The sequence below is a fragment of the Hyaena hyaena genome, unplaced genomic scaffold, assembly GCF_003009895.1.
Source record: "Hyaena hyaena isolate Hyena2069 unplaced genomic scaffold, ASM300989v1 scaffold_362, whole genome shotgun sequence".
Lineage (NCBI taxonomy): Eukaryota > Metazoa > Chordata > Mammalia > Carnivora > Hyaenidae > Hyaena > Hyaena hyaena.
The window spans coordinates 782,917-810,495 of record NW_024080998.1 but is presented as its reverse complement, the minus strand read 5'-3'; the positions used below and the strand labels follow the sequence as shown (position 1 = coordinate 810,495).

Genomic DNA, 27,579 nt, shown 5'->3' with positions numbered 1-27,579 from the left:
GTGGGGATGAGCACTGAGTGTTATGTGGAAACTAATTTGACAATAAACTATTAGAAAAAAAAATATTCAACGATAATGACTAGTTGCTAAAAACGTACATACTGTTTGACACAACAATTCCTCTTCTATTAATTTACCCTAAAAATCATCATAAATGTATATAAATATTTGTAACAATCATATGGCCCCTGAGATGTTGCAAATGTTATTAAAAAATGGAGGGCCACCTGGGTGGCTCAGTCTGTTGAGCATCTGACTTTTGGTTTTGATTCAGGTCATGATCTCATGGTTTGTGAGTTGGAGCCCTGCTGACAGCACAGAGCCCAGGTGGGATTCTCTCTTTCTCTCTTTCTCTCTCTACCCCTCCCCCACTCATGCATGCATGTACATGCTCTCTCTCAAAATAAATAAATAAAGTTAAAAAATTTTTATATTTAAGAAAGGAAAACCTGGAAACAACTTGAAGATCCAGTTATTGGTTACATGACAGTATGTTATATGATGGAGTATCAGGCAGTCAATAAATATCAAATTGTAGAAGAATCATCATATTGGAAGTACTCGATATAAAAGGTAGAAAATATAGTTGATTCCAAAAAGCTCAACAGAAAATATGCAATTTTTTTTTTTTTGGTGAATGATTCTCAAAGTCAATGGGTAGTAGAAATTATGTTTAATGTCACATCCAACTTGGAGAGTTTATGATTTTATTTGGTATGAGAGAAGTCTCCTGGCTCTGACATAAGGTCTCTGAATTTCTTGATTAGAGGTAATAATTTAAATCAGAATTTCCTATACATACAGAAGCATAAGACATTCAAATTGACAAAATGAAACTTTCTGAATGGAAAGATGGAATGTGGCTAAATACTTTCAACTACATGAACATTACAGTATGTTTTCAAAAACCGTTAATACATATTAGGGTCTGACCCAGTAAGTGAGTTCAAATCTAAAGCTCACTAAAATATTTAACTTTCACACATACACAAACACATTTCAGGAAAACTTCTTAGAATTAATTCTAGAACAAATTTGTTATTTTCCTAATAGAAGCTTGATGGTTTAAAATACTTTCAAAAATTCTTTGACACCCTCTTCAAAATGTAGAAATTAATTCCCCTTTTCTTGAGTATGGGCTAGACTTCTTAGTGATTTGCTTCTAATGATAAAGCAGAAGCAATGGTATATAACTTTTAAGACTAAGTCATACAAGGCAGTGTGGCTTCCTGTCTGCTTTCTCTGTCTATGAGAAGCCAGACACAGTGTGTGAAGACACTCAAGAAGTCCTACGGAGATGCCCACATGGCAAGGAGATAAGGCTTCCTGTCAACAGCCATGTGAGTGAGCCTGAAAACACAGCCCCCAGAGCCAGTCAAGATCTTACATGACTGAAGCTCCAGCCAACATTTTGATGGCAACCCTATATATAAGAGACCGTAAGTCAGAAACAGTGAGCTAAACCATTCCTGACCCATGGAGACTGTGAGATAATAAAGGTTTTAAGCACCTAAGTTTTAAGAGTAATCTTTAATGCAACAACAAATAAGGGAATAATCTGATAAAATACTATAGAAAACTAATCTGAGTCCAAAAAGATATAACCTATCTTAGTAATGCTTAATCAAATTCACATAAACCAAGTTCAAGCATTTGCTTTAAATAACCACAAAAAGGAATTTCCAACAAAATGCTTATTCAGGGGGCCGGGGTGGCTCAGATGGTTAAGAGTCTGACTCTTGATTTCAGCTCAGGTTATGATCCCACGGTCATGGCTCCCACTCGTTCTCTCTCTTTCTCTCTCTCTCTCAAAAAAAATTAAACTTTAAAAAATGCTTCTTCAGAGTATTGTTTAAAAACAAACAAAGGGGCACCTGGATGCCTCAGTCAATTAAGTATCTGACTCTTGGTTTTGGCCTGGGTCATGATCTACCAGTTCTTGAGTTCAATTCCAGCATCAGGTTCTGTGTTGACAGTGCAGAGCCTGCTTGGGGATTCTCTCTCTCTCTCTGCCCCTCCCCCACACATGCATGTTTTCTCTCTCTCTCTCTCTCTCCCTCCCTCCCTCAAAATAAACATTAAAAAATTATTAAAAACAAACAAACATGTTAACGGAATGAAGGAACAGATTAGATTGGCAAAATGAGTGAGGCAAAAGGCTGCAGTATCATTAGAAACTAACCAGACCCCTAATTAAAGTATACAAAGAAGAAATCTGCTTGACAAAGATTATGAAAAAAATTTTAAGAGAAATAAAAATGATATTGTACAATATCAGAACACAAATGATAATTATATTCCACAGTATCCTTTCAGGATTAATAAACTAATAAGTAACAATGGAAGAGAAAGAATAATCACTTTTATTTACTTATTTATTTTAAGTGTTTTATTTATTTCTGAAAGAGAGAGAGGGAGAGAGAGAGCGTAAGCAGGGGAGGGTCAGAGAGAGAGGGAGATACAGAATCTGAAACAGGCTCCAGGCTCTGGGCCAGCTGTCAGCACAGAGCCCGATGTGGGGCTCAAACCCATGAACCGTGAGATCATGACCTGAGCTGAAGTCAGATGCTTAACTGACTGAGCCACTCAGGCGCCCCAAGAATAATCAATTTTAAAAGATTTCTAAAAAGCCCAAGCCAGCTTTCAAATGATTAACTAAAGTTATATAAAAAATTAATCTATATAAATTTTCAACCACCAGGAAGAATGTTTTTCCAAGTAGAAGGAAACCAATTCTTGGTTAGAATAATCACCTCTTCTCACTCCCCAACCCTATTCTTGACACCTCCCACTCGAGGCTAACACTATAAACATTGAACAGGAAATTAAAGTTTGCAAATTATGTGCCCCCCAAAAGACCAAACACATTGAATAAAAATTCTAAGTAAAATTAAGAACTTAAAAAAAAACAGTTTAAATCTAGTTATATCCAAAGCCTCTGTGAATTACTAAAGATCAGTAAATCCAAAGTTCGGCAGTAACAGCAAATTGTATGTGGTTTATAAAATTCTATTTAAAATCTTAAGGGGCGTCTGGGTGACTTAGTCCGTTATGCATCTGACTCTTGATTTTGGCTCATGTCATGATCTCGAGGTCATATGATAGAGCCCTGCATTGGGCTCTATGCTGAAGGAATGGAGCCTGCTTGGGACTCTCCCTCTCCCCTGCCTTCACTCTCTCTCAAAAATAAACATTTTTTAAAGTCTTAAAAAAAGAGAGATTTAAAATCTGAAAATATCATGATCATGGATCACTTTTTCTTCCTTTTCGTATAGTTCCAGCAAGTATCAGTGTTATGTCTAATGGCATGAGTGGGAAGCAACCGAATGAAGTCCTTCTGTCAAATCTACCAGTCATACTAAAAAGGTCTTAGTTTTTGCAGGATTTATTTTTAACCTACGCATGCTTTCAGTGGCTCCGCAACAAAGGTACTGTCCACTGACTTGAGGTTCAAAATTCTGTTCCATTCCATTCCACTCCACTCAGGAATTCCATTCCAGAAACAGACATTAAAGGTTTCAGTAGATATGCAATGTTACCTAGTTGGGGCAACTCATGGACTAAATCTCATTCATAATCAAAGTACAATTAGACAACAAATAAAGAAGCAGAAAAAGTTTCTTTAGGCTTTTGAATCTGAGGGAGGGAAGGGAAACGGGAATGAATGCTTTTGTGGACAACAGGTTGTCACAAAGTGGAAAAAGTATGCAGAAATGTGAAGCTAAAGATAAACCCATCTAATATCTGAGTTTTGCCTCAAGGATACCAATAGTTACCTTCAATTGTATGCAGACAAACTGAGTAGAGATATATCAAGTATTTCATCTTAATGAATGCTACTGACAACTCCTGATATATCTCCACTCTATTTCTGTTGTTTTTTTCCTATACAATATAGTGAATTTAGTTTTAAAAAAGGTTTGCAATACATTAATCAAATTATAACTATAAAGGCTTTCATTTGAGAGATTTAAAAAATCAAGTCTATTTAAAATCTGAGAGTATTTTTCCTAATTGTGATAGCAAATGTGGCTACAAGGATCGTACTGGTGTGTAGCTTTCCCTGATAATTCTGATTATTCCTTTATATGACACCCCTCTGAGGATATCTACAATTGTTAAATTTGTATAATAGTATTTGTTCTTGGTATCATGTAACTTTAAGATTACAGCAGACAATATTTTTGCTACTTTGGTAATCATTTATAGTTATTAATATAGTGTTGAATGAACCTGACATTTATTACATTTTCCTGAATTGAAGTGTTTATTAAACAAAACAAAATGATCACAACCTATCAGTGGCTGGCACAATTATCCAAAAACATGGATTCCTTGGCAAAACTTTACATTTTTTCTGAACATATATATATGTTCACACACACACACACACACATATATATACACTTCAATTCTTCCAATCTTTTTTGAGATGAACAAAAGCTGCCTGAGTGCTTTATCATTTTCATATATATTACTACTACAAGTGATTTTTACTGCAAACCTAGGAAGCAAGGTAGAGCAAAAGCTAAATGATTTCTACTGAAGTTTCAAAGACGTGTGACAAAAATTTATGTATTTTTATGCTTGCTTTAGTATTCTTTTCCTTTTCTTTTTTTTTTTTAATGTTTGTTTTTGAGACAGAGAGCAGGGGAGAAGCAGTGACAGAGGGAGACACAGAATCTGAAGTAGGCTCCAGGCTCTGAGCTGTCAGCACAGGAGTCCAAGGCAGGGCTCGAACCCACAAACTGCGAGATCATGACCGGAGCTGAAGGTGGGATGCTCAACCAACTGAGCCACCCAGGTCTTCCTTTAGTGTTCTTTTTCATATCATCAATGTATTATGGCTGGTTCTCAAGGGTGGAAAGGAGGCACAGACAATAACAGTTACTAACCGTCACCAAAATTTGGAATTCTAGTGTTTATTTATAGACTAACACCTTATGAGGGAGACTGGTAGGCCTCTTCATCAGTCTTTACTTGTCAAGAGTTTTGGAATAGAAAAGGCTACCAGTGAACTTTACAAAACTATGTTTTCCAAAGGCAAATCTCATGGAATTCTAAAATGGCAAGAGTAACAGACTTAGGTCAAAGTCCCAGGTCTTGGCTTTCTTCTGGTCAGGATATACAGAAAAGGAGAGGTCTTAAAGAAAGAAAACCACTTTCTGCCTTTTTTTTTTTTTTTAGACATTGGACTTTTTTTTATTTTTGTTTTTCTAGGTTTCTACTGAATCATGATTTCCAAATACAACTATAACTACATATATAAATTCAGAGATGAAAAGCTGATCAATTTTTTGCATATATACATATAGCATGCACATATACAGACACAAACACATATAGATAGGATATGAATTCATGGTACAGACAACATTTAAAATCTTTTAAAATTTACTAGAACACATTTCAATAGCACTATTACACAATGTGAAACGAGATCTCAAGAAATGAAGGTTAAAATTTCAACTTACCAAACTGTAATTTCTTCATAACAGCCACATATTTTTCTTCAAGTGATTTCAATACTGATAGAGGTTTGGGTTTCATAGCCACCTTCTTTGAACATTCACCTAGTTTTTTTTCTGTTATTTAATATTTCAAGATAAATAACGTAAGCATACATTTAAAAAGGTTAAAACAAAAAACAATTTCTATACTTCAAAGAATGAATTCTAAAAAATTACCAAACTCTTCACAATCATCTTCCTATTGTATCAGTTTAAGAATAAGAGATTTCTATTTCATAAACATAACTAACAAGGCTAAAACCTTTCCCAACTTTAAAGTTTATGTTCTTAAATTTTACAAAATTAGTTTTATCCAATCAGGCAAAACAGCATAAGTAAATCAATAAAGAATACACTGCTAAGACATGAAAATACTAATTGAAACCTAATTCTCCCATGCAGTCTAAATATACTCTTTCTTCTCCAAGACAATGGCATTTTTCAATTTCACAGCTACAAATAGGAAGAAGAGAAGTTCATGATGCATGCTGTCAGCCTGCTCAATCTAGTCTGAGTGATGGTACATAGTAGACGTAAGTATTTAAAAATTAGAGACTATTCATGATTAGCTTGGAAACGTGACAACAAAATTTTTACGTAAATGAACTTTCTCGAAAACCATTAACACAGAGGAAAGAGAGAGGTAGTTTTCAGAAGTAAATGAGACATCTCTGGATCAAAAGAAAAGCAGCAAAGGACAGTACTGTACCTTGATTTGCCTGCCGCAAACTGGTAGTGGCTGCATGCACGATCTCAGCAGTCTTCTGGATGTCCGGTACCAACAGTGTAAGTCCTTCTGGCTCTTGATCAGATGCATCTGGTTTTACTCCTGTTTTAACATTTTCCCTTTTAGATCTGAATTTTTTTTTTAATATGGAAAGAAATGCAAGGAAAATTAAGATTTTAGGATTGAAAAATAAGTAACTCTGTTAAGTCACAAACAGTGGTTAAAAATCAAAATGATAGTGTGTATTTCATTTGAAATACATATGATATATGGCAGAAGTAGTTTAAATTAGATTCATTGTTGCTTTTGACGCCAAAGAATAATGCCTAGCATAATACATAAAGCTTTGGACAGGTTTTCCCTTCAAATGCAATCAGCCAATCAATCTAAAAAAAATATAAATACTGTAGAAACACCATATTGTAAAAAGACTCAGATACCCGATAAATCCTTGGATCCACACCTTTAAAAACATACTTAGAGTAATTATCAATACCTAGAAGTAGAGAAATCACTTCTTTTATCTAAAAGTGACAGAGGTCTATCCTCTGTCTTCTAAGATTTGGGAATCAAAGAACCATATTACTTTTCCACTTTAATACTATTTGTATTTCACTCAGAGTAAGTACATTAATCCCAAGGGGAAAAATTAAAAGACATATTCTTGGTAAAAATGCAGGTTTACTACTAGGTATCTTAATAATGTGTTTTTATACATTAGAACTGTATTTAAACACTAAGTTTTAGGACATAATCATTTTAGAGGCATTCTCAATTCAAGATCTAAAATGTACCCAACCTTGTAACAAATTTTGTATCATAACAGGATGTACCATAACAATGTCTCAGTGTATGAGGCATCAAAATGTTTCTTTAAAATCTCTAGATGAATACAGTAGAATTTTATTGTAAGAGTCATTGAAAATAACAAGTGAATATCAATATCCTTTTTGTATTTCAACTCTCAGCACATATTATTCACATAATAATCACCATACTACTGCTTAGATACTAAAAATTCACACTTTTGTTAATTCACTAAATAGATAATCCAAACTGAAAACACATAGAAATAAAGGTGTTCAATATATTCATGCTATGACATTACTTATTTTTCTAGTTGTATACCTACCAACAAAAGGACTTGGCAACTATATTACATCAGCATTTCAAAAAGTGGGCATTAAGCCATAGATGAACTATATGAAAAGACTAGAAGGTAGAAGAGTCCTTAACAAAATAATACTGTTAGCTGTGTATAAATGAACTGTTCTTGATCACAAAGAGGAAAATCTGCTCAGAAGCAACTCAGGGCTTATACTCAACGGAGATAACAAGAGGTGAGTGAGGCAGCGCCATTCAGGTGGCTAGCAAGGGTAAACATAAAGAGTGTTCTGCATGTGTTCTGAACTGATTCCTGAAGCGTGTGAAAAAACTAGTATCCACAGGTATTTTTAACTAGAAGGTACATAGTTGTCTCACCTGGCAAGATGGCTCAACTCTGTAAGAAGTCACAAAGAACACATGGCCGACTTGGTGGATGTTATACTTTTCATCATTTCCGTTAGCAACTTACGTGTATGTGTATATGAACATATATGTTTGCATGTTTATGTAAGGAGAATATAGTGAATGAACGTTTTAAGACTGAAATATCAGGCATTTTAAGTGCTGGAATCAAGTAAGATATTGTTGTCTTTTATAGCTACAAAATAAAGTTAAGACTATTAACAGTATCTGATACTTTTCTTAATAAAGATATAATTCTGGACAAGCTCAAACAGATTCTCAACTTCTGCATTGACCAACAGCTATTCACAATCAGTGTCAAACAATGAGAATCAAGAAAAGTGGATAAGCTGTATGTTTGACTGTCCTTTCTGAATTTAGAAGGACTCTCCCCGCCAGTTGTAAGTGATTCTCCCTCCTCTAATACCAGGGCTTAAACAATTCTTAAGTAATATGGCCACTGACCATAATAGGAAAACAACAGTAAGTAGTTTGAAAAAACAGAAGAGCTATGGTTATAGCTATAATAAAATTAAGATGGTTTCCTAAAATCTGTCATCAAACAGTTGATCCACTGTACGCTCAATAAAGATTTCACTTAAGAAACACATCCTGCAAAGCAGAGAAGAAAGATATGAAGTGAAGTTTGTTTTTCCAGAATTAGTGTATTTTCTCCTTGAAGAAACAAGGATGTCTGGCATGCAGAATAAAGTGCATCAATACAGTTGAGAGCAAGTCACCCGTGGAAAAAGTACTCATTCTAAATTTCAAGCCCTATTCATGAATACCCATTTCCTAAATCCAGTTTTTAAAAGATGATTAGTAGAAATCCTATTATTAAAATAGTTCAAATAGGATGGTAAATTTTATAGTTTTTTTACCACAAAATTTTTAAAAAATTTTTTAAAAAAGGGGAAAAACACATAGAAGTTAAAATATTTTTATACTAAATGTGTGAAAGAAACGATTTTATGGATTTCCTATTGAAAGTAATGGTGAACTCATAAAGCAGTTATATTTTAGAGCTTTACACCAGGTTTCAATGAGAAATTTTTACATGAATAACCTTGACAAAAACATACAGGAGAAAAAGGGATAATGTCCAAAGGTGAGAGTACTTCAAATATACGAAGAACACACACTCCCTGCCTAATGATGACTACAACTACTCATTGTCTGATATTAAACTACAGCCAGTAGTCTCTTTTCTATCAAAGTTGCAGGTTACTGTCAACCCATATGTAGGCCCAGCTCATGAAAAAAGGCCATACCTTAGCTCACATCCTGAAGTCTGTGGGAAAAGCTATTTGAGTTCAAGGCACCTAGCTGGAAGTAGGTCTTTGAGACTGACAATGGATCCAACATGGTAAAAGCAATCAGCGACGGCCGCTACCATGGTATCCGCTGCTTTGTGCAGACGTTGAATCTGGTTGTGATCACTGCCCTGAAGAAATACGAGGAATCAACTGAAGTTTCTACTATTGCACAGAATTATCTGCAAACATTTTCCACTATGCCCTGAATTCCAACTAAATGGCTAACAAATTAAGCAAATTTTGGCTCTGTGACATATAATCTGAACTAGGATGTGAGCAAAATGGGTAAATCTTTCTTGTAAAAACAAAAGAAAAAAATCCCCACAACTCAACATTCAGTTACAGTGTCCTACCTCTGCTAACACTGTCACCCAAAATAAGTTGGATTTTTTAAGACTAAATGCAAAATATCAGAATTATGTTATTTTATGATCTATAAACCGAAAACAGCTTAATATAGCTATTTTCTTGGTTGAACATTAAGACCACCTCCATTCCCTGCACTCCTAATTCTAAAGTCAAAACTATCACACAGTTGAAATAAACATAAAAAGTACAGCCATGTTGAAGAAGTGATCTGGAGACAACATGCTGAAATGTCCAGATTCCAGAACTACTAAGGACTAGCATCTTAGAGAAAGATTCTAAAACTGTAAGCAAATGAAACTTCTACATTTCTCTGTAAACCAATGCATCATATAATATTCCATAGTTCTAAAGCCCTTTGTCGGGGTAAAGTCTAAAATGACTTAAGATTAAAAGTAAGCAGAAAGATTTAGAAAAATATATTACTGTGGAGAACTATTTGCTTCTAATTATCTCCAGAAAACATGAAAATTCTTGAAATGCACCAGTAAATGGAACAAAGACCCCTGTAAGATGAATGCTTTTCATTATTAGTTTACAGCTTAATTTTTAACTCTGATTCCCTTTTGTTTTTATTTAAACTCTTTCCAAATGGAAGTGCCAGCTTAAGTTTTCAATAGCATTTAAAACTGAAAACATAATCTCCACTGTCTTGGGAAGCATAAATGAACAGTATTAAGAGAAGGAAATATTCAAAGCAGAGGGTATGATAAGCCTTTTAAAAATAAACCCTTGATTTCTAGCTTAGATAAAAATAATAATTTTTAGGTCAGAATAAACACCACAAGACAAAATGAAGGTACTGTGTGCTGTTGCAGAATGGGTTGCCACAAATAAGATGGCTTCACCAAGGGATAACCCAACGGAGGCAAATAAAAAACAGTAAAATAAACGGCATCGTTATCTCCGCCACCGAGTAAAATGTTGATGAACTATTAAACTTGGTCAATGTCATCAAAAAAAGAAACTTAAAAAATAAAAATGTATGTTTGGTTATAACAAATGCTTCTTGGTTATGAAACTAGGTCTCTTTCCTTCTGTAGGTATTAGAAAATAGAGGAAAAACAGGAGAAATTAGGAAATGTTTTTCCAACAGAAACAAGAGTAGGAGAGCCAGAACTGAAATTCTCTGTTAGCTAACTGAAGCCCTAGAGGAACTAGCTTAAGGCCGTTAAAATTAGAGAGTCTGATAGAAATTATGCCTTTGAAGAAAGACGTCAACTAATCTTATTGCTTAGTTAGATAAAAAGGAATTGGACATTTCTACAAGAAAATTAAGTTATTTTCCTTTATTTATTTTATTAAAATATTTTAATGTTTATTTCTTTTTGTGAGAGAGAGAGAGAGAGAGAGAGAGAGCGTGCGAGCGAGCAAGAGAGGGGCAAAAAGACAGAGACACAAAATCCAAAGCAGGCTCCAGGTTCTGAGCTGTCAGCACAGAGCCTCATGTGGGGCTCGAACTCACAGATCACAAGATCATGACCTGAGCCGAAGTCGGACGCCCAACTGACTGAGCCACCCAGGTGTCCTATTTATTTTAAAAAGTTTATTTATTTTATTTTGGGGGAGAGAGTGCAAGCAGGGGGAGAGATGGGGGGAGGGCAGAGAGAGAGAGAAAGAGAGAGAGAGAGAATCCTAAGCAGGTTTCCATGCTGTCAGTACAGAGCCTGATGTAAGGTTCATGTACCATGAGATCATGACCTGAGGTGCAATCAAGAGTCAGATGCTTAACTTACTAAGCCACCCAGGTGCCTCAGAATTCAGTTATTTTAAAAATATGATGTCCTTTCTTACACCAGGAATATGTTTCAAAATAGCTAAGGGAAATGGCAATAAAAGATGTTTGCTTTAATGCTGTTAAAGAGAAGTTCAATGTCCAGAACACCTCATACTCAACACAGACATTTGTGATGCATCCTTTTTTTAAAATTAATTTTTCTTATTTACAAATAGTTTATGGTCAAGTTGGTTCCCATATAACACCCAGTGCTCATCCCCACAAGTGCCCTTCTCGATGCCCATCTCCCCCTCCCCCCACACCCATGAGTCCTCAGTTTGTTCTCAGCATTCAAGAGTCTCTCATGGTTTGCCTCTCTCCCTCTCACCCACCATTTCCCCGCTTCTTCTCCCCCATGGTCCTCCGTTAAGTTCCTCCTAATCCTCCTATACGTGCAAACATATGATATTTGTCCTTTTCTGCCTGACTTGTTTCGCTCAGCATAACACCCTCAAGGTCCATCCATGTTGCTACACATGGCCAGATTTCATTCTTTCTCACTGCCATGTAGTATTCCATTGTATAGATAAACCACATCTTCTTGATCCATTCGTCTGTGGATGGACACTTAGGCTCTTTCCATGTTTTAGCTATTGTCGAGCAATGTTCAATTGCTATGAACATTGGGGTCCATGTGCTCCTATGCCTCAGCATTTCTGTGTCCCTTGGGTAAATTCCTAGCAGTGCTATTGCTGGGTCATAGGGGAGTTCTATAGTTAGTTTCCTGAGGAATCTCCACACTGTTTTCCAGAGGGGCTGTACCAGTTTACATTCCCATCAACTGTGTAGGAGGGTGCCTTTTTCTCCACATCCTTTTCAGCATCTTGTGTTCTCTGATTTGTTCATTTTAGCCACTCTGACTGGCGTGAGGTGGTATCTCAGTGTGGTTTTGATTTATATTTCCCTGATGAGGAGGGATGCTGAGCATCGTCTCATCTGTCTGTTTGCCATGTGATGCATCCTTATTAGCAATTCAGATTAACTGACTGACAAGTCCCTCTTTAAAATTTTTGGCGAAACTGTCAAATGCTAAATATACTAGATATGATTATTTAAATACATGTTATATGCCTGCTAGAGTCCAGTAGGAAAAATCTGCATAGAAGATGAAAGATAAAATAAACTGTCTTCGCCCCTGCTTCAAGGAAGCTATGAAGTGTCACTACTACTATGAAATCAAACTACTATGGTTTACTCTGACTTCGTTTCCAGTTAACGGGTTGGAATAGCCAGCAGTAACTGAATTTCACTAGGACTGATATGTAAAAGCCGAAGGGGTTACATCTTCACAGTGTGACTTTTGTGGGCAGAAGAATGAATTTTCACACTAGACAACTATATTTCAAATGGAAATGATTATATATGTATGTGTGTGTATATAAAAGTATATATGTATGTGTATATGTATATGTGTGTATATATATATGTACACACACAAACACACACACACATACATACACATAGATATATACAAAAGCTTAAAGTATTATGTTACCCATGCCACAAATCCCTTCATTAACAAGAGAGGTTGCTTCCAAGTTCTTTCATTTTTTAAGTCTAAAATAAAATGTTGATCAATAGCTGATCATAAATGGGAGGGGGAGTGTTTCTGATTATTCTTCAAATATCAAGTATTGCTATATAAATTCTTTAATTATCCCTTGATAATAGAGTAAAAGATAACAGAAATACAAGGTATACAAAGATAGCAATACAATTCAGGAGACGGAAAATAATAGTGTGGGGGTGGGGGATGGGGAGAGGCTTCCTTTATCACCCAGATAAAACAATTTATAACCTATGCATTACCCTAATCTATGTGAGGAGATACCAAAACCAGCTTGAAAAGACAGTAGAGGAAAAACACACACATTAGCAACTAAGAAAATTTCAGAGGAATATATTACTTTTTTGAGAGAGAGCACAATCGGGACAGAGGGAGAAAGAGAATCTTAAACAGGGTCCATGCTTAGCATGGAGCCAAAGGCTGAGCTCGATCCCATGACGCTAGGATCATGACTTTAGCCAAAATCAAGAGTTGGCATGCTCAATGGACTGAGCCACTCAGCTGTCCCTACTTTTTTTTTTTTTTTTTTTTTTATGTTTTATTTATTTCTAGGAGAGAGAGAGAGAGACAGCATGAGCAGGGGAGGGTCAGAGAGAGAGGGAGTCACAGACTGAAACAGGCTCCAGGCTCTGAGCTGGCAGTCAGCACAGAGCCCGACGCGGGGCTCGAACCCACGAACCGCGAGATCATGACCTAAGCGAAAGTCGGACGCTTAACCGACTAAGCCACCCAGGCGCCCCTCAGCTGTCCCTACTTTTAATTAATTCTTTTGAGCAAGAAAAATATCAAATAGGTAAAGCCAACTCACTCTTCACTTAAGTGCTAATTTTATAATGTTGCCCCTTGCTCATGTATTAGAGAGACCAAAATACAGTGAGGCTTAGCAATGCAGTAATCTCTACTTAGGCACAACTCAAATGTTATTCGTGTCAGTATAACATGCTGCATTTTAATAGCTTATCATGACTTGAAAATTCTTCAGGGTAATGAAAGAAGATCAGTAAAAGGAAATTATCAGAAAAACTGTAGAATTTGCATTATTGTATATATATTTGTAATTCATAAAAGCAGAATTTGATTAGAAAAATTTTACCTTACTATCAACACTAAAAAAAATGATATATATCCTAAATATCTAAAACCAGCTCAGAAAGAAGTCCACCTCTCCAATTTCTAATTATTCACTGATGCCCAAACTGAATTGTTCTTTGGAAGTTAAGCTTAACTTAGTGGATAAACTTATTTGATTAGAACATAAGAGATCTGAGTTATCACAGCTGTGCAACTAAGCATCAGAGAACCTGGAACAAACCAAAATATTTATGGACCTTGTTTTCCTCATTTATAAAAAGAAATATCTGAACCACCTGAACTCTACAGAGTTCCCTTATCTCTCTAAAACCTATAGATATTATGGAACAGTTTACCTATTGAGATGTGCCCTGAAGGATTTGTTATAGACTAAATCTTGATTATTAGCAAGACACTTTAGATTCAGCAATTTAGAATGCTTGAAGTATTATCTGAGATAAAGATAATGGAAAGTGTAAAGCTCATTTAATGTAATTTGATAAGGAATAATCATTTTATATTGTTATGTTATGCTACTGAGGTAGAAATATTAAGTCAATCTATAATTTTTTACGAGTTTGTTAATCATTTTTAAAAATATTTTTTTAAGCAGACTTCACACCTAGCACAGAGTGTAATGCACAAACCTGAGGTAAAGACCTGAGCTGCAATCAAGAGTCAGACACTTAACCAAATGAGCCACCCAAGCACCCCTTAAATTAAAAAATAATTAAAAAAATTTTTTTATTTTAAGTAGGCTTCATGTCTAATGTGGAGTATGCTTCAATGACTGAGCCAGTGAGGCACCCTGTTAATCACTTAAATAATAGAATAAGTTGTATTTCGGCATTTGATCAATGTGTTTCTCAAGAACCAGCTAATCCTCAAGTATAGCCATTATACAAGCATGAAGCCTAAATGATCAACGCACTATTTGGTAAGATAGAATAGCAGTGGTCTAACTGGAGTAAGGGTTAATTGACTTGTCTTTATTCATACAGTTTTTTTTTACTTAGAAATTTTTTTTTAATGTTTATTTACTTTTGAGAGAAAGACAGAGCACAAGCAGGGGAGAAGCAGAGAGGGAGACACAGAATCTAAGGCAGGCTCCAGACTCTGAGCTGTCAGCACAGAGCCCGATGTGGGGCTCGAAATCGTGACCTGAGCCAAAGTTCAATGTCAACTGACTTAGCTACCCAGGTGCCCCTTAAATTTTTTGTTTTTAATGGTGAATATCATAGGCATCAGGAGACTGGGAAGCAATATGCTAGCTCTATAATCTATTAGTAAGTTTTTACTGTTAAACTCTTAAGCAACAGTTTCATTCTCTGTCAAACAACAGTAATAAATATTTTCTTGCCTACTGCATAGAGCAGGAAAAAGTAACAAATACACATCTAAGAACTTTTGAAACTGTATACACTACACAGAAGTTATATTACTTCCTTCTATTTTTATATGACTATGCTACCCTATATTATTAAAACTTAATCCACAATTTAAAGCAGTTTGGATAATTCTCAAGAAACAAAAAAGGAAATCAGTGACAGCACAGAGGCTGTAACACAAATACTATATACTAAGCAAAATTACTTCAAACTGGCAGAACAAAAGGAATGCAATCAATCTGACAGTTACGAAAATTCACTTTCTCAAGATTCTGATCTTTTATAATTGGTATAAAATTAAGTGGTAGTGACTCTGGACTTATACATCAATGAATATCTAATCACAGGCTGTCTGGCACGTGAGTAACACTGCTTACACCTTATGTACATCTTTTGGCCTCTACTGTTGATACACTCTGTCATTTTCCATGCACTTCCTCTCCATCTCTCTCTCTTGGCCTCTACTGTTGATACACTCTGTCATTCTCCATGCTCTTCCTCTCCATGTCTCTCTCTCTCTCTCTCTCTCTCTCTCTCATTTGGTCCCTAGGGAACTATTTCTTCCCACTGCCTGTAGGCCTAAAACTTAAGAGTATTAAGCACAAAAATTACTAAGCTGAAGAAAAAACCCAGAAATTAAGACGTTGTGTAGAAAACAATTGAGAAGCCAGTAAACTGTTTTTGCATTAGGCCAAAAAGAAAAAGGTTAATACTGGTAGACAAAGAGCATCTGAGAAACGGAATGTTTATGGTAATGAAAAATTTTAACCACCATCAAGGGAGTTAATTCCACTTAGAGTGTAAGTCTCATGCAGATAAATATTCAACTTTTTGTTCTTCACAGGTGCCTAGTATACAGCAGGAGACAAGCAAAGGAAATGGAGCCCTTTATCACTTTGGAAATCTTTGTTCTTTCTTTTTAAAACATTTTTTAAATGTTTTTTTATTTTTGAGAGCTAGAGAGACAGAGTATGAGCCAGGGAGGGGTAGAGAGGGAGACACAGAATCCAAAGCAGGTTCCAAGCTCTAAGCTGTCAGCACAGAGCTGGATGCAGGGCTTGAACTCATGAGCCGTGAGATCATGACCTGAGCCGAAGTCGGACGTGCAACTGACTGAGCCACCCAGGTGCCCCTTCTTTGTTCTTTCTATCGAAGAGATGAATAAAGTGGCTTTTGAACAATGTCTCTGAAATAAAGTAATAGACTATATTATTGAGGCCAGGATAAATAGCACCAATATTTATAGTTTAACCATTTCCCCATTTTCACTGAAATTATTATAAAAAGTTTCAAATGAACAAGAAAAAAACTACAAAATTTCCTAATGCTCCAATATTGTTTGGGTTTTAAGTAACAGATAATGGAAGAAAATTACGTAAGTAGAAAACTACATTACACACCCTTACAGGCACAGGTAAAGTGTGCTTTCAAACTGCTACATAACTAACATACAAAACATGCCATCTGTATTTTATTTTTTCCTAAAGCTTATTTATTTTGAAAGAGAGAGAGTGCGTGCAGAAGTGCAATTAGGGGAAGAGGGAAGGGCAGGGGGAGAGAGGGAGAGACAGACTCCCAAGCAGGCTGTCAGCACAGGGCCCCCAAGGGGCTCCATCTCAAAAAATCTCAAGAACCTGTGAGGTCATCATTTGAGTTAAAATCAAGAGTTGGCTAACCTCAATGAGCCACCCAGGTGCCTCTATATCATCATCCATATTTTTAAAAATCAATTCCTGAAAAAATCCTGCTGACTAATTACCTTTCATCTTGTCCATTTCAGACAAAAATAGGAAAGTAGTGAATGTAAAATTCTCTATTTTGAAGCAATACACTTTTGCCTATTCTTTTGTGCTTCCAAAAGGAACAAAATCCTTGATTTCTCTTAATCTAAATGCTTACTAATAATCCGTCAACAGCAATATTGATCAGTTTGTCTATGTTAGCCATTAGACTCAAATTAACTCTACATAGTTAATATAAACTGTAAATCTTGAAAGACGGTAAATAATAAAAATATAGAATCATGGATAAAAGAATATTAAAATATTATGATCTTTAGAAAGTTCTTAATGCAATTTGTACAGTGAATATTTAACAACTGCCTAAGGAATGGTCAACTTCAAGCCAGGAAAGAGGAATACAGTAAGCTAGAAGTACATTCATTCCCTGAGTAGTGCTGTGGTTTACACTGAATATCAATCCCACAGTCATCACACTATCCTGGCCTACAAGAGACCATTGTTTTATTCAGGTATAATTATAATATATCGAAGGAAATTTCAAACATGCCTCAGAGTCTATTACTTCAAAAATTAAAAACTCAGAAGGTACTTTTCAGAGACATATATATGTGCACACTGATATATACATGCATATATAATTATATCTCATATATAATAAAACAGCTCAGTAATTACAGGACTAGGCATAAAAGGCATCGTCATGGTGTTGTGCACTGTGCCAACAACTCACGTTCCTTGTCTAAGCAGTCACGCTTGCTCAAGCCTTGGGTATAAAGAGAGTGGGGAAATGCAAATCCAATCAGGTCTCTGAAATCCCTTCAGTGGCTCATCACCACACTTCAGAGCAAGTAACTGTAAAGACAGCCCTCTCCACCTTCTAGCTCCTGCTCTCACCTCTAGCCTCCCATATACCGTACAGAGTCATACCAAACTCCCTTAGGTTTCCTTGAATATGTGACACTTTCTTTCACTGCTAACACTATTCCTACTTTGGTACAGCAGCCCACTACACACTTAATTTAGCTAATTCATACTTACTCCTAAATATAGTCACAAATTTCTAATGCGCAAATTAGGTAACAGCCAGGTAAATGATCTGCCGTTTCAGTCTCTTAATAGTATCTTTCTGTTTCCTCTTAGAGAAGGTTCAAAGTATAGGTGGGGGAGAGTTGGCTCACCTATATAATCTCCTTCACTTTTTAAATTTTGAGATCTAAATCTGTTGGGACAGAATAATCTCAATCTCCCAGCAGGAGAGTAAACTTCCTTTCAGTACTAGGGCAAAACATTCTCATTTCTCTCATCCACAAAAGGGAGAAAAAAATTGTAAATATATACAGAAGAAATAATTTTAATGAGAATCATTATATGTAATCACAATCATCATCTAGGGACCTACAGAGTACACACCAAATCTCTTTTCTTTGTTTAAGATAAACAAATGGTTATATATAAATGATATACATTTCATTCAAAGGGGAAAATATTGTATGCCCTTTGTGTATGCTTAGTTTTAAAAAAGTAACAACTGAGAAGTTAAGGGAACAAAACGAGGAAATAAAGTACATAAGCATTAATTAATAAATAAATACTTTTTACTTTAAAAAAACTATACTAAAAAGATGTATTTTATTCACTCTTACATTTTTTACTGAGAGCAGAGACAAAAAGAACGTAAAAATTTTCTAAGCTGAGGTGCACCTACACATTATTTTTAAAGCCACACCTCCAAACCCTGATAATGCAACAAAACATATCCTAAAAGTGATCAATGAACAGAACATATTTGTCTTTACCATTGTTTCTCAAGAGTATCCTGGGTTTAAAAAAAAAATACAGCTGGGATGGGGTAGAGAGGTGGGGGAATGGGAAGTTTTGTACTTTCAAACAGTGTTAAAATTGAACTCGGTCAATCTCTGTAGGTATAAACTCTTGACTTTATTAGAGTTCTATTATAATGAAAATATTAAAAGAAATACATCTTAAGTCTTGACAAGCTGGAAGAGAATAGGTTTTACCCCCTCTCTGTGTGAAGTGGAAAATGAATTCTCAACATACCAAACCTCGAAAGGCAAACAGCGATGTTATAACATGCATGTCTTTGCTGGTTTCTTTGCTAACAGTGGCTGTAAAATGTAACACATATCATGAACAATCTTGACTAAGAAGAATACTCAAATCCTAATGTAAAACTCACTAGCATTGTTTCAACATCACTAAAGCAGAGCTATTAAAAGTAGTTACTGAAGAGTCACCGTAAAGCTAAAACATAAATAAAATGAGCTCTGAACAGTCATTACGATCTTTACGTGTATGTTTTATGATAGAGAATGTAGAGTCTTAAGTGACATTTTTTTCTTACTTAAGAAGGAAAGAATTCAAATAATAATTTTTTTCCAGTAGGAAAAGTAGAAAACAAAAGCTCCAGTTAAACGACACTTGTTATTATCTGTCTCAAATTAAATTTTATAGTGAATCATGAATACAGTTTATACAGAAGTCAAGCTTACTTTTAAAAATTTATACTGTATATGTTATGTAAACAGGAAATATATTAACTTAGGAAAAGCAACAAGAAAGCTACTCTAGGAATACAAATTCCATTCTTTGCATCTTCTGTAATTAATTTAGAACTCAATATACTGTAATTTCATTTTTGCAGAATCCAATGGAAATTATAGCTTAAGAAAATACATAATATAGAGTTGTTCATATCTTAACGGTCTTATTTTAACATTTATACCATCATAAATTTGTGATATTATTTTTAATGAATGATAATTATAACTACATTCCCAATTTTTATGCAATTTTTTCATCTAAGAAATAAAATACTCATGGGAAAAAACTTAAGGTTTCATAAAACTTTTCAATACAACTCAAAACACAGAAATATGAGGTAAAGAAACAAAGGGCAAGATCACCCTAAAAATATTCAAAACTCTGTGTATTTATATTAGTTGCCCTGTCAGAACTACATGTTTATTGTACAATAAGGAACAGAGATGGCCAGGGTAGAGATGGGATATTCCATTAGAAGTTTCTCAATGAGACATTAGCTCAATTAGAAAATTAGACCTTCAGTTCAATTATGACACGACACTCTGCTTAGGTAATTATTCCAGCTGCCTAGATTACCAGTTAGATTTCTGACACGATGAAGGATGGGACCAAACATAATGTTCTCTTCTCTACAACAGAAACAATCTCACTATCAAAGAAACTATACCTTTACATTGTCCTTCCCTGTGAAAGAGCAGTGTGAACCTACAGCTATTTTGTTTTCACAAACTGGCTCTTTTTTAATCTTTTGTCCAAATTACGATTCTTATTGCCTGGTAGTGAACCACCAGCTTTAAAAGTGATAGTGACAGTACAAAAAATCAACAGTCAGGATTATCTCAGCAGCTGATTCCTCCCTGAAAAAAATTATTCTTCCAGTGACCAATTCTCTGCCATTATTTGACATATATTGTGTTTCTCAAATTTTAGTATAAAAAAATAAGTGAGAATAGGTAGAACAAGTTTATTGTAAAGACGGTAAAGATCATTAAATGACTCAAAACCCGCTGACAAAAGAATAAACTACCACTGGCAGTAGACATGCCTTAAAAATCAGAATCAGGCCATCTTTACATAAAATGGACAACCACTGAACAGATTCTGCTAAGAGAAAGAAAAAGGTTTGCTAGGTTACTTAAAAAGAGCTTTTGTTAACAGAACCCATCATCTGAATCTAATGAAGTATAAAGTTAAGCCAAACATTCATTAAATAATTAAATTTACCAAAAAGAGAAATACTAACTTTATTATAACTTCAACAAGTAAATATTGAATATTCTCTCTTCTAAAAAATATTGTAACATGAATTATAGCATGTATCACAATGAAATAGGAGTAATCTATAAATCCAACAATTCTATTTCTATGAATCCACTGTGTGGCGATTTCTACAAGCCTCAAAAGATGTATTCTGAGTTTATAAAATAAAAATAACCCAAATGTTGAGTAACAGATGGTTAAGTAAAACATAGCAACTATATACAATGCATAACTGGAAGCATTAAGAACAATGTCAGCCAAAATGTATTTACTGACACTGAAAGGTGTCTGTGTCCTCCATATGGACTAAAACTAGGATCCAACTATATATCAGTACAATATGACAGAATTTAAGAAAAACTCTATACCTAAAGCCCTAAGATTGCATAAAGAGATGTCTGATAAGCCAGTGTAAATAAATGTTTCTGAGTGTAGGATTTGGTGGATACTTTCTCTTCGTAGTTTTATACCTTGCTTGTATGCATGTGTGTTCAGTCAGCACAAGTCATTTAAAAAAACCCACAAAGTTATTTTTAAAAGATTGTTAGGGGCACAATCAAGGGAAATGAAACAAGTATACTACCTTAAACGGTTGGTGTAGGTATCAACACAGGTCTTCATTTTGGCTAGTAAGGTACCAACAGAAGTTTGACACTCTGCCTGTTCTTCTTCCTCTTCACCATTCTCTGTAGAAAGAGGCAGCAGTAGGGGCACCATGGATGTACAAGAAGCAATGGCCCGGAGCAATTCCAGTAGAGCTCGATAGAGCGGCACATGTCTTGCCATGTCAAGAACTGTACATAGGAAAGGGAAAAGCATAAAATAAGAACATGTGCAATATAAAAGTCCACAGCCATGAAGCTTGCTCATGGTTGCTTGGACTCAAATCTCAAGATTGCTTGGTTACTTGTTAAATGAATTAATGCCAATGTTTAGGAAGCACCATGTGCAGAGTATAATAGACATTTCTAGGGAACAAAAAATGAGTAAAGCAAACAGAAGGGGAGAGAGGAAGAAACGAAATTAAATATCTAGGTATTTTACACATAAAAATGACTAAACAGCCCAGATAATACCTTCTGGCAATAAGTACATTAGTAATGAAGTGGAAATCTATTTATAAAATTAAATTGAAGGGTATCTGGGTGGCTCAGTCAGTTAACCACCCTCCTCTTGATTTCAGCTCAGGTCATGATCTTGCGGTTCCTGAATTTGAGCCCCGCCTCTGGCTCTGTGCTGACACTGCAGAGACTGCTTGGGATTCTCTCTCCTCCTCCTTCCCAAGCACACGCAGCTCTCAAAATAAACAAACATTAAAAAAAACTGAAAAAATAAAGACACCATTAACTTAGGTAAAATAAAAAGATATGATCACAGTGTATCAAAAGTATAATTCAACAAATCAACTTGTTAGGAAGGAAGTTAACTATGTAACTTTTAATTACTAGCTCAAATGTTTTCTTTCTTTCTTTCTCTCTCTCCCTCTCTCTCTCTCTTTCTTTCTTTCTTTCTCTCTCTCTCCCTCTCTCTCTCTCTTTCTTTCTTTCTTTTTTGAAAGAGGGAGACAGAGACAGAGGAAGCATGTATGCGGTGCTTGAGGGGCAGGGGTGGGAAGGGAGTAGAGGGAGAGGGGACTCTTCTTAAGCAGGTTCCATGCCTGAGGTGGAGCCTGATGCTTAACCAACCTAATCACCCAAGCATCCATCCAGTGTTTTCTTTTTTTTTTTAAATTTTTAATGTTTATTTATTTTTGAGAGAGACAGAGCACGAGTGGGGGAGGGGTAGAGAGAGAGAGGGAGTCACAGAATCCCAAACAGGCTCCAGGTTCCGAGCTGTCAGCACAGAGCCCAACATGGGGCTCGAACTCACAGACTGTGAGATCATGACCCGAGCCGAAGTCAGATGCTCAACCGACTGAGCCATCCAGGTACCCCCACCTAGTGTTTTATTAAAAGGACATGTATCTAAGAATAAATGCCCCTCTGTAAGAATATATACAACGTCTACAGCTTTTATAAATTGTTTTGTTAGGTTTTATAGTTTTCTTCCAACTGGAATTTACTTTTGTGACCATGTGAGATAAAGACTTTAACTAACGGGCACCTGCGTGGTTCAGTTGGTTAAGCAGCTGACTCTTGTTTTCACTCAGGTCATGATATCACAGTTTGTGAGACTGAGCCCTGCATACAGGGCTCTGCACTGACAGGGCAGACCCTAACAATTTTTTAAGTGTATTTCTTTATTTTGAGAGACACAGAGACAGAGAGCGGGCACCTATGGTGAGAGAGCATCTCCAGGAAGACTCCACCCAGCCTAAAGTCTAACTTGGGCTCAATCCCACAACAGAGAGACAATGACCTGAGCTGGTATCAAGAGTTAGATACTTAACCAACCACCCAGACACCCCTCTTTTTGTTTTTTTTTAAAGTAAGTTCTCCTCGCACTGTGATGGGACCCTGAGATCAAGAGTAGCGCACTCTACCAACTAAACCAGCCAGGTACTCCTAAAAACTTTTTCTCATACCAGTTTTTGAATAAAGTTATCCCATAAATATTCACTAAAAACGTGCTGCTGAGAATATAGCAGTGAAGAAAATAAACAAAATTCTTGCTCTCATGCAGCTTACATTCCATATAGAGGACAAAGGAGTAAAATTTTTTTCAGATGCTAACAGGGACTGTTACTGCTACAGAAAAGACTGAAACAGGGAAGGAGAACTGGGAGAGTACCCACTGGAGGCAGAAACGCTTCACTGCCCACAGACCTATACTGAGATTAGAGTAAGGGGGATGAGGCATAGGAATCCTGAACTCTATGTGGTAACTGATTAAAACAATACAATTAGTTTTGATGGTCTGATGACAAAGAGGAAGGCTCTTCAGAGTGATGGAGGACAGGTCATCGGTGCACACCTTCCAACGGTGATGCAGATGACAGGGGCAGGAAAGTAGGACTGCTCATTCTTACTTTGAAATTTTACTCTTCATCTTAATCATATATAAAATTTCCACACATCCTTGGTTAGGTTTAAAGCCTCTTTTCCAACCCATGACCTAATGTTATGACTTACTACAATTTTATAATATAACATAGTACACTCCAGTATTCAAGGAAATCTGAGTTAAAACCCACAGTTACTAATCGACAGGCATAAAATACAACATTAATTCTTGTGAGGATATGAGAAAGCCGTATTTCCAAAAATGGATAGATATGTAACCTGATAACTAATCTAGCATTATTTAATGCCCATATCCTATGACTTAGCAATACCACCTGTTAGTATACACCTATAAAAAAAGGGTGATTAATATAATACTGTATTTAATACTGAAAATAGGAGCACCCTAAGAGCAATAAAGGACTAAATACACAATAATATCTAAATGACTGTATCCTATGTAGCATTTAAAAAGAATATAGATCTCCTATACCTATACTTTAGTGAAATAAGTTGTAAAATAATAAAGATGACATTTATGTAATGAGAAACTCAAATATATGTTTTTTTATAGCTAGTGAACTACATAGTAATACTTAGAGGAAAAAGATGAATTTCTAAACATAAATGTTACACATACATGACTAACATCTCACAGTGATTATCCTGACAAATCATAAAACATTCCTGATAGAGCTACAGTCTATTTTGACCATTTCTCTCCTTCTCCACTCCTTCACCAGGCACATCACTTTGGTATACATATACCTAATCCTTTTTCTAAAGGTATTTCTGTGTGTGTAATACTTTTAGGAATTACATTCCTCATTGTATATATGAGAAGCTAAGATTTAATAAGATGTACAAGCAGCTAAATAGAAGATAGCAAGAACAACAATGACACTGAGGCACATCTAACTCTAGGGTTTGTTAACTATACTGTGATGCCTCCTGAGTTGTTCAATATGATAATCACTGGCCACGCATGGCTATTTAACTTTAATTAAAATGGAAAAAATTAAAAATTCTGTTCCTTAATTTTACTAGCCACATTTCAAGTGATCAACAGTCACCTGAGTTCATACTGGAAAACATAGATATAGAATATTTCCATCACAGTGAACAATTCTCCTGGGTAATTCCATCTTCAAAAGCCGGATTCCCAGGGCACCTGGGTGGCTCAGTCTGGTTAAGCGTCTGACTTCAGCTCAGGTCATGATCTCATGGTCTGTGGGTTCGAGCCCTGTGTCGGGCTCTGTGCTGACAGCCAGCTCGGAGCCTGGAGGCTGTTTTGGATTCTGTGTCTCCCTCTCTCTCTGACCCTCCCCTGCTCATGCTCCCTCTCTCTGTATCTCTCTCAGAAATAAATAAAACATTAAAAAAAAATTTTAAGTCCTAAATTAAAAAAAAAAAAAGCCGAATTCCCTTACTTTCATACACAAGCCATGAAAAACATGTGAGTATGGGCTCTACCCAAAGAGATGGGTCTTTCTCTGGGAGTCGCAGATATCGTATAGAGTAAAAGAAACAATCTCTAGACTACATTCAGAACAGCACAGATACTTTGTTTCAGGTTTATTTAAAAGCCAGTGATATATACATGTACTAGGTATACAGTTAGATATAGAATATCAATAATATTAATCAAACCGTAATTGTACCTTCATGTAGAAAGAAGAACTAGTGTTGGGGGGCAATATTAGGGTGAATTACTTTTCATCATCTACCAGTTTGAACTACTTTATAATGGTTTATCAGGGTATTTGTTATGCAGTAAATATTTCCTTGACAAAAGGAGATAATTCGGTAAGTACTAGGTCATAACAACTTGATAACATATAGATGATTTAAAGAACTTAAGACCTAAAAACACTCCAGCTATGACCTTGTCACAGAATAAGCAACAGACAATACATCATATATTTTTTCTAGTTTAAAAATGAATTGATCTCTATATAAAAGAAAAAATACTTATTATTTTAGACAGTGTGTTCATTATGGGATAGAATTTTGTTTTCCAATATTATTAAGTAATGTATACTTGTAGACTTTGCTCAGAATTTGGAGTTTTTCCTTATAGTCTTTTGAATAGAATTCTATGAATGTAATTTGTGCTCCACATTAAATTACTTCCAGATAATCCATCCCCCACTGCTATACCACATTCTATTGCTGGAAAAATTAAACCTAATAGAACAAAGTATGGCTTTTTATAAGTAATTAATAACATATAATCTCACATTACAGAAGCAGTAAAATAAATTATATATACTAAATCACATCATATTGAAGTGACTCAAAACATTAAAGTGACAGGAAATTATTATATATACACAGAACTGTCTTAGAGGTTTTATAACAAGATTCTTGGCAAGGATAATCAACAGGAAGAAAAATAAACACCAATTTTGTTCTTTCAATAAAGCAATTGAGGCAATATTCTTTTTGTTAAAAGACAATAACTCTATTGAATTAAACCTAAATGTTCTGAAATATAAACTATTTGATACAAAGAATATGAAGAAATAATTTGACAAAGGAAATTTTAAAATGAAAAAGCACATCTGCTAACAGTGTAACATTAGCTCCTCACTGATCAATTTTTAAGAATAAAGGTATAAATAACAGTACACTGATTGCTAATCCCCAAATGAAAATAGCAATTATAAACAGTGTAATTATCTGCCTTTCTAAAATTGGAAAACAATTAAATAATACAGGAAATGACTCTGATTGTATTATCAACAATTCACTGAAGCCACACACTAATTCTAGAAGTAATCCCTCTCTACAGGTAGTGACGGCTGCACCTATCTGTGAAGATGCCAAAACTCATCCAAAGTACACTTTAAGTGGGTAAACTGTATAGTAAAAGTGAATTATCTGCAGAAAAACTGTTATGAAAAACTTTTCAGTTAAGTACTTATTCACATACCATTTCCACTTTTTCCTCCTGGGGTATTTATGTTTTCAATTGCTTTATAATACTACTTTGTATATGAGGAAAAGAAAAAATAAGTTTTATAAACATTTTCCCTAACATGTCATTTTAGTTTTCAAATATATGAAAACATAGACATAAATGCAACTTATACAGCTTCTTTCGTCTTGGGGCCAGCAAAAGAAACAAAGCTTAAGCTTATCTTCCCTCTTCCACTAAAATTCTGAATAGCTTCCATTTCTACATTTAAGTATTTGAAACATTAGAATTTATACTCATATAAATGTAGCCAGTTATCCAAGTATTTCCATTTGTATTATTTTATAAACTCATATAATGAAGTACTGCAGACAGTATTTTATTCTTCCAAACCTGCTTTCTTATACAAAAGAAATAGAATAGAGTACAAACTACCTCAATAAAAACCCCAGTAACTTATTTTGTGGATATCAACCAATTCTAAAATTTATACAGAAAGGCAAAATACTCAAAATAGCCAATACAATACTTAAAAAGAAGGAGTTCTAAAACCAGACTTTAAGACTCACTACAAAGTTACAATAATCAAAATAATGTAGTACTGGCAAAAGAACAAATAGATCAACGGAACAAAAATTTTAACAAAACTCTGTACATGAAGATTTATAGCAGCTTTATTCACAATTGCCGAAACCTGGAAACAACCAACATGTCTTTCAAAAGGTGAACCTATTAGTTAACTGTTGAATAGCCAAGCTTTCAAGCCACAAAATGACATGGAGGAAAGTCAAATACATATTGCTCAATGAAAGCCAATTATACAGTATATATATATTCCAACTATGTGACATTTTGAAAAAGGAAAAACTGGAGCCTGTAAAAAAGATCAGTGGTTACCAGAGGTTTCGAGGGGTGAGAAAGA

General features: G+C 35.2%; 1 protein-coding gene across 4 annotated transcripts in view; it reads right to left on the bottom strand.

Moving 5' to 3' along the window:
- The window catches only part of BIRC6 (baculoviral IAP repeat containing 6), a 223,608-nt gene that overhangs the window by 22,842 nt on the left and 173,187 nt on the right, over positions 1-27,579 (bottom strand). For 2 of the 4 annotated variants that reach the window (XM_039250287.1, XM_039250288.1), the window contains exons 66-68: positions 21,379-21,589; positions 6,220-6,365; positions 5,475-5,585 (exon numbers count right to left, since the gene is read on the bottom strand). In XM_039250287.1, the coding sequence (XP_039106218.1) occupies positions 5,475-5,585; positions 6,220-6,365; positions 21,379-21,589 (468 nt within the window). Of the gene's footprint in view, positions 1-5,474; positions 5,586-6,214; positions 6,366-9,017; positions 9,191-21,378; positions 21,590-27,579 lie in introns of those variants that run through there. The other 2 variants (XM_039250289.1, XR_005531445.1) reach the window with 2 other exon arrangements.